At 39.2% G+C, this 8,844-nt stretch overlaps 1 protein-coding gene across 1 annotated transcript in view; it reads left to right on the forward strand.

The window, feature by feature from the left end:
* LOC107290070 (calcium-dependent secretion activator 1-like) overlaps positions 1 to 7,515 on the forward strand; it is a 13,448-nt gene extending 5,933 nt beyond the window's left edge. The window contains exons 3-4 of the mRNA XM_015818912.1: positions 5,558 to 5,794; positions 7,390 to 7,515. Coding sequence (XP_015674398.1) covers positions 5,558 to 5,794; positions 7,390 to 7,515 — 363 coding nt within the window. The remainder of the gene's footprint in view (positions 1 to 5,557; positions 5,795 to 7,389) is intronic.
* The last annotated feature ends 1,329 nt before the right edge of the window (positions 7,516 to 8,844 follow it).

Raw genomic sequence — 8,844 nt, forward strand, 5'->3', positions numbered from 1 at the left:
CAGCACACTGCTGGCTCATATTTAGGTGATTGTCCACTAGGACTCCGAGGTCCTTCTCACAGTTACTACTATTGAGCAAGGTGCCACCTATGCTGTACTTGTGCATTTGGTTTTTCTTGCCTAAATGTAGAACCTTGCTTTTTTCACCATTGAATTTCATTTTGTTAGATAGTGCCCAGTGTTCAAGTCTGTCCAGATCCTTCTGTATCTTAAGCCTGTCTTCTGTAGTGTTGGCTATTCCTGCCAGCTTGGTGTCGTCTGCAAATTTGATGAGTTCCCCATCTATCCCCTCATCCAAATCGTTGATGAAGATGTTGAAGAGCACTGGGCCCAGAGGATAAATAAATGTTTTCTCCCATGAGCTTACTACATTTCCTTCTCTTGCACATTATGCAGGAGATCATGAATTTATATCAGTCATTAAAAGTGTGGAATGGTTGGACTGTTCCTCATTTTCTAAATAACCTTTTAATGAGGAATCTGTTCCGCAGCCTTCCTGTCAAAACCTAACTCTTTCTCAAAGTGCCCCAGCAGAGACATTTGGCTATGTACTTGCCCATTCATTACAACAAAATTTTGCTTGGAGGAAGCATTTAATTTTCTGGCCCTGAACACATTTCCATAAGTTAAAGACCAGGTGTCCTCAAACATGGCCACTTTAAGACTTGTGGACTTTAAATCCCAGAATTCCCCAGCCAGTCTGGCTGGGGAATTCTGGGAGTTGAAGTCCACAAGTCTTAAAGTGGCCAAGTTTGAGGACCTCTGTTAAAGAATGATCAGTAGAAAGAGGTTTTATGCCTCGTGTTGAAAACTAGAGAGGATGTAAAATGAGACATAACATAGCAAAGTGTTATGGAGTGAGAGGTGAGTAGAATTACTGGTGGGAATGATTTCAGTTAAAAGTTTCTTAAACTCTTGGGCTAAGAGATTTGGCCACAAAGATGTTCAAAAGTTGTTTTTTAAAAATACAGGTCATCCTTGACCTACAACCAGTCATTTAGAATCGTTTGAAGTTACAACAGCACTGAAAAAGGGGACTTATGACCGTTTTTCACACTTAGCAACCATTTTAACATCCCCATGGCCATGGGATCAAAATTCAGATGCTTGGCAACTGGTTCATATTTATGAAAGTTGCAGTGTCCCGGGGTCACGTGATCCCCTTTTGTGACCTTCTGACAAGCAAAGTCAATGGGGAAGCCAGATTCACTTATCAACTGTGCTACTAACCTAGCAAGTGCCGTGATCCACTTAACGACTGTGACAAGAAAGGATGTAAAATGGGGCCAAACTCACTCAACAAGGGTCTCGCTTAGCAAGAGAAATTTTGGGCTCAGTTGTGGTCATACCTCAAGGACTACCTGTAGCCTGTCTTGAACAGAACCAGTCATCTTTTTTCTCTTGAAGTCTATTCTTCAAGATGGGAGGCAATGAAATGAGTTGTGCCTGCAGCAAAAGTGGGTTGCAGCACACATAATTCCCCAAGAATAACCTTTTTGAATGCTGTCTCTCAATCATCAGCTGATGATTGAGAGGATGTAAAATGAGATCATGCTCAGCAAAGATGCAGCCTGTTTCTTGGTGGGAGAGTTTGGTCAGGCCTTTGATCTGGCTTAATGTCTGCCTCAACTTGGACCTTAGGCAAGAACGATCCTTGGCTCCATTTTATGAGAAAGATATATTTTACTAAAGGTCAAGTGAAGTACAATATGGCAAAGCCAGATCTAAAGTCCGCACGCCAAATCCCCAAGCATAATTCCCCCCTTCCAGGAACGTCCTCCCCGTTGTCCTCGGTTGTCTGAATCATATTCAAACTATATATGCTGTTGGAACGATCACCCTTGGGATGCAGCTACATTTCGTCGCAGGCTGTTGTCCTTGAATTCATGTCTCTAGCCGGCACATCCAGCAGCAGAGTCCTCCTCCCCCCCCCATTCGGTTTCCCTGCCCCCCCTCCTCCGTAGTTCATGGCAGACTGGCACTGAAGCAAAATAGTAAGGCGAGTGTGAGGTGGCATTTCTGACATTGGCTTTGTATGATTCCTTGATGCTTTATAGCTCTTCATGAATATTATTGTACAAAGGGGCTTTTATCGCACAGTTGCAATAACAGACCAAATGAAGTAAAGAAACTATGCAGTTCCTTGATGCAGCATCCTATTCAATGCAGCTATGTGTGATATCCAGGATTTCAGCCTTATTTGATGTTCTTGCTTGTTTTCTTTCTGGGCAAGACTTGACTACTTTGATCCTTGTGATCATTGTCTTGTAACACTCATGTCAAACCTGCTGGCTTAAGGACAGACTCAATACAGTATCAAGGTCTGTCTTCTTTCTGCAGCTACTTAAATATTCAAACTCTTTTCTGGAACACTGCAAAACTAAGCAGAATGCTTCTGTGCCTTAAAAAACAAACACTTCTCCTCTCCATGTTCTCCATGAGTTGGGTGCACATTAGAAGAACTTCCCTATCCAAGAGACAATAGGAGAGATTTTTCATGCAAGGGGGATCTGATGCAAACTTACATGTACATGCAGCAGTTGCCTCAGGCAAATATCAGAGATCAGACCAGATCCCACACCTCTTCTGGCTTGTATTTTTAGAGCAGTGCTTCTCAACCTGGGCAGCTTGAAGTTGTGTGGACTTCTTGAGGGGAATTTTGGGAGATGAAGTTCCCACTTCTTCAAGTAAATGGCTAAAGCTTTTGTTTTCACTGATCATCAGGAAACTTTACATGATCAGTTTCATCATTATCGGGTAACATCAGACATGAATGGTAGAGTTGGTAAATCTTATACCATGGGGTTCAGACCTTCTTCTGGATTTGACCTCTGGGACTTTGCACTTTAGATAATGCAACACAATAGCTTTGGGAACTATCCAGGCCCTACTGTTCAGTTAAATAGTGTTAAGGAAAGGGTATATAGAATCTATCCGAATATACAGTATAGCACAGTCTGGACTTCTGTTTCTTTGAATTAAGAGCTTCATCACAAGAAATTATTACTGTTCTTTGTGCAATTCTTTCAGTATTAACTGGTAATATTTTAAATTGCTGGTTTTATTTTGTAACAAATCCATCCTGCCTCCATCAGTCTCACCCCTATGCATGGACCAATACTGAACCATTTTCTAAGGATTTTAATCGCTTTTGAACCTTTTGAAGTTCTAGTCTTACCTATAAACAACTTCTACCTACTCCTCCATGCCTTGAGATCACAATATGCAGTTCACTCCACTAGCTCCTATAGGTACTCCTTGACTTACGACCATAATGGAGCCTGCCAATTACAGTCGTAAGTCATGATAGTCGTAAAACTGGTCATCACATGTTGTAATTATTAAATGAATGTGGTGGTTGTTAACCAATGCCATAGTCATTAACTAAACCCATTATTTGCTTTGGGGCATTTTTGCTGAAAACTCAAAGTAAACACTTGTTTTCAGCAAAAATATAAATCTCAGTCTTCTTGATGCTGCAAACAGCTGTAAAAGTGGGCTGTTTTCTGAGTGCCTGAAATGCAATCATGGACCATGGAGAGTCCAGACATCAGAACTTCAAAACCAAGTCATAAATACCTTCTGGGGGTCCATCATAATGTCATAAGTCAAGGGCTACTGTTGAACGTATGAAGCACAGAGTACGACTTTGGGGGTGGGGGTGGAGGCACCTATACTTTAAAACTTCCTACCTAAAATCATAAGCTCCCTATGACCTCATCTACATATGTAGCAAAAAGTGTTGGTGGACTCTAGCTGCAAATCACAAGTTTTGGGAGCCCAAAGGCACAAAATGCTGAAATATTTCCCCAGTAATGTGTGTGGCCATCGGAACAGATGGTTTTGTATGGAGAGCAATTTTGCAATAATATCCCTAATGTACAACTTGGAATCCACCTTGCTAACATAACATTCTGGTTCATCCTCATTTGACATTTATAATTTCCAAGCTTTAGGTAACCAAAGTGTCCCTTATCTCAATTCATAACAGAATCTAATATTCAAAATACACAACTTATCTATTTGAATATAGTCTTGTTCTATTTCCTAAAAGTTATCTATTTCCCACCATATTAAATAATCTAATTAATAATACAGTATCCCCTTTAATAAATCAAAACCATTATATATATTGTCTGGGTTAATCAATAAATCAAACTTATTTATAATATTTTTTCTTTTGGGTCTAATTTTTAAATATTAAACAAATAAAATCCTTATTTTCAACTAGTTTCCAAATATTTTAAATTTAATGACCAAAATTCCCCTCATCTCAACTTCTCCCTTTAACCCTCTAATTAGTAATATGAAATCCCCTCTAATAAATAAAACCCCCAATTTTCTTCAGCCTTATTCTGGCCTTCTTCCTTTGCCAACTAGCCTTCCATTTCAGTGCTTTTAGATAATAAAATAGATCTCCCTCTATTATTATATATACTATTTGAAATAAGAGAGACCATTTAGTTGCAATTGTTTTGGAAGGGCTAGCCCATTTGTATTCATTAAATCATCTCCCTATTATTCCAATTCCCCATGATTGTCCTGATATGTTTATCTTCCATTTAATCTGTTCTTCTTCTTTCTCAAATTTCTTCTGATTTATATAGAAAGTCTTTTCCATTTTGAGTGTTGTCACTCCCTTTTCTGAATTTTCCATTAACTGTATTTGTTGGTCAATTGAGTCCTCTGTCTTAGTATTTGATTGTTCCACTTCTTCTGTTATCTTCTGCATTGTTAGTTCTTTGGTTGTAGTCAAAATTTGGGTTTGTGTATCTAAGCTGGCATCTTGTTCTTTTATGTTGGGTCTTATTTTGTCACAAGCCGAAAGAATGGTTTCATGGAAAGGATCTTTTCCTGGTCTTCACCTATATTCTCTTAATAATGTGTTAAGTTGAGAACTTTAAAATCAGACGTTAAAAATATTTTTTTAACTAGATATGGGACCTTTATTTCACATGTTTATAGGTAGTCTTTATAGTTGAAGTCGTTTGTCAAGTAAGATTTTATAATCCAAGATATTTCATCATCTCATATAATAACCAATGTTCCTCAAATAAAGAGATAGGAAGGCAATTCCCCACATATAACTCTGAAAGTCAGTAAAGGTACCCCAAGGATAGCCAATTTCCACAGCACCTAGCACTAGGTGCTGAAGTTCCCCAAAACAACAGCTCAAGGTTTTTTTTATCAAAAGGTGGCACCATGACCACTTGGTTATGTTATGGCCATGAGACTGAAGATCTGGTCTCAACTGGGTGGCACAAACTCTGGGATGGAAATCAAGACTTTCACAGCTTTGAAGCTACATGAAAATTTCCTCCTTTATTCAGTAAACAAGAATTAAAAAAACAAACAGGTCAGCTCAGAATGAGCTCTCACCTTCTAGACTTTTCTTAATATGAAGGAGAAATCAAGACAAGTAACCAAACTCCTCACAATAAACATTAGTCTTCTGCATTGCCACTACAAATACCTATTGGAGAACTTAATTCAGTATGTATAAATATATGCAATCCTGTCAATCATAAACTCTTTTTTTTTTTACTTTCCATCACAGGAGCGTAAATTTCCTAAATTTGTGTCCAAAGAAATGGAAAACATGTACATTGAAGAGTTGAAGTCCTCAGTCAATTTACTCATGGCAAACCTGGAAAGCATGCCAGTGTCCAAAGGGGGCTCCGAGTTCAAGTTACAAAAACTAAAACGCAGCCACAACACTTCCATCATTGACATGGGAGAAGAGAACGAAAACCAGCTCTCCAAATCAGATGTTGTGCTATCTTTCTCCCTGGAGGTAACATCTAGTTTTCATCAAATCAATAGAAGGGTGTTGTAAAAAAAACTGTTCTAAATTTGGGTAACAGCAGCTCAGTGATCAATGTCTTGGCAATCAGAACTTAAAACGGAATGCCAACTTTTTACAGTTTTGGCAATTTCTCTTTTCATTTGGGATGTAAGGAAGACAGACAGCTAACTTATCCTTGGTCCACCTGTAAACTATGAACCAAGCTACCACCATATTTAACCATACAGTATAAGGAAAGGCTGCTGGAATTGGGTATGTCTAGTTTAATGAAGAGAAAGACGAGAGGGGATATGATAGCAGTATTCCAATATCTCAGGGGCTGCCACAAAGAAGAGGGAGTCAAGCTATTTTCCAAGGCCCCTGAAGGCAGGACAAGAAGCAACAGATGGAAACTAATCAAGGAGAGAAGCAACCTAGAACTAAGGAGAAACTTCCTGACAGTCAGAACAATTAACCAGTGGAACAACCTGCCTCCAGAAGCGGTGAATGCTCCAACACTGGAAGTTTTTAAGAAGAGACTGGACAGCCATTTGTCTGAAGTGGTATAGGGTTTCCTGCCTGAGCAGGGGGTTGGACTAGATGACCTCCAAGGTCCCTTCCAACTTTATTATTATTATTATTATTATTATTATTATTATTATTATTATTATTATTATTATTATTATTATTATTATTATTATTATTATTATTATTATTATTTTATTAGATCCATTGCATGGATTTTTAATATGAAAAATAGTAGATGCTTAGCATGGTCTGGGAATATATTCAGGGAGTAATACCAAGTGTAGAGACACTGAGGAACTCACAAGAACCACAGGAAGGGCTTTTCACAGGCTGATAAGTTAGATTCTCAAGTTCTTAATTGACAGGTTGTTTCCCACTGAATCCTGGGTTTCAAGCAGGAGTTTTTCCACGCTTTCAAAGAGATGCTGGAGATTGAAGGTAGGGTCTCATGGGTAGCAAGCGGGTGTTATACTTGGGCTACAGGATGAAGAGCTGTAGCAGGGGAAGTCAGAGTCTAAGACAGGGGTAGTCAACCTTGGCTCTTTTATGACTCGTGGACTTCAATTCCCAGAATTCCTGAGCCAGCTTAGCTTAGCTGGCTCAGGAATTCTGGGAGTTGAAGTCCACGAGTCATAAAAGAGCCAAGGTTGACTACCCCTGGTCTAAGACAATGCTGGAGGTCAGCTCTTGTCTGTTCTTGCTTTTTAAGGAAAATGTTTAAATTAATTAAATATTTAATTAAATAAAGTTAATATTCCAGTGGGATAAGGAGCCTAACAGGCTCTTAAAGGGGAAGCGGTTGCCTGTTGCTCTTCCCGGTGTTTTTGGTTAATGTGAGGATTCTAATTTCAAACCACAATAACAAATCCCACAACCTTCCAATTTACCCTTGTACTCCTACATGGTAGATTTTTCGATGCTTTCCTCAAAGCATTATAACTTGTGCTTCATTCTGGAATTGATTCCTCAATAAAGAACATGCCCAAGAGTTACAGCCTCTTTATCTCTCCCTCTTCCCCTCCCCTCTCTCTCTGTCTCCCTCCCTCCCTCTCCCTCCCCCCCCCTTTCTCCTTTAGGTTGTCATCATGGAAGTTCAGGGTCTCAAATCCTTAGCACCCAACCGGATTGTATATTGCACTATGGAAGTAGAAGGAGGAGAAAAACTACAGACTGACCAGGCTGAGGCATCCAAACCAACGTAAGTGTCCATCTTCACCACCATCACATTTCCTCCTTTATTCCAGATACCTAGCTGACATATCCAAGGAGCAAGGTTCTTGGATGTCCACTAGGCCAGGGGTCCCCAACCCCTGGTTCGTGGACTGGCACCGGGCCGCAGGATGCCAGAAACCGGTCCACGCAAACAAGCAAAGCCCCATCCGTGGGATGCAGGCAGTACATGAAACCACAGCCCCTCCAGTCCAAGGAAAAACCTCTCTCCACGGAACGGTCCCTGGTGCTCAAAAGTTGGAGACCTCTGCACTGGGCAACTCAGATGACCACAGCCCTCCCCCCACTATTGCTTCCCTGGGGGTGTCAACTGGTGCCAGACTTGGATATCCACTGGACATATTTATTCATTATTTATTAAGAAAAATTATATGGCTGCCCAATTCACTCACTACAACTTTGTTGGTGGAAATACATTGGAATAAGTGAAGAGTGGCACCCTCGGCTGGATTCATACCTTGGAGTAACTATAACAAAATTTATTTAGTTTCTCTTAGCATATCAATTAACCAACCACCATAATATCTAACCCATTTAGATAAGATTATTAATTACCTTTTATTTAAAAAAAAACCATTAATCTTGGGGGGGGAAGGAAAAACTGGCATGTCACTTGCAGTTCTGTCAAAAAAAGAAAATATAAAATCAAGATCACTGAACTCATTTTTTTTAAATACGCCTGTCTAAGGGGCAAGTGATTAAAGAGATATTTACACAGTTTTGACTATCATGCTAAAAATATATCCTACACACTCTTAATTCTGAATGAACAAATCACAAACTGCCATCTTGTCATTATGAAAGAAAGCCGAGTGATTGAGCTGGGTTCACACATCACGCTAAGCCTAGTTTATTTAACTGATAGATTGCTGAATAAATCACAGTGGCTGATTCACAAAACACCATAAGCTATAAACCATGTTTATAAACCAGACTTGCTGGCCTCCTACAATTTATTAAGCTATAAAGCAGGATTTATAAAGCTCAGTGAGCGAGTTCATTCAGAATACTATACCACACCTAAACATGCTTATTGTATAGCTTAACAAAATGTGCACATCCATCTTAAGTGTGCTGTAACTATTTTGATCTAGAAATAACTACTCCAAACTTCGGTCAATTTTATTTATAGCCAAAAGGCCAAAAACAAGATATCAATGCAATCTAAACTTGGATTGTGTTAGATGTAACAATTTAACAAGTAAAATGTTTAATAAATACTACATAATACACTTAAAACCCCAACCTACTGATAGGTTACTAAAAACCTTGGTTTTATAACCACAGCTAAACATTTAAAT

The sequence above is a fragment of the Protobothrops mucrosquamatus genome, unplaced genomic scaffold (genome assembly GCF_001527695.2).
Source record: "Protobothrops mucrosquamatus isolate PMUCROS unplaced genomic scaffold, P.Mucros_1.0 scaffold818, whole genome shotgun sequence".
NCBI classification, from domain to species: domain Eukaryota; kingdom Metazoa; phylum Chordata; class Lepidosauria; order Squamata; family Viperidae; genus Protobothrops; species Protobothrops mucrosquamatus.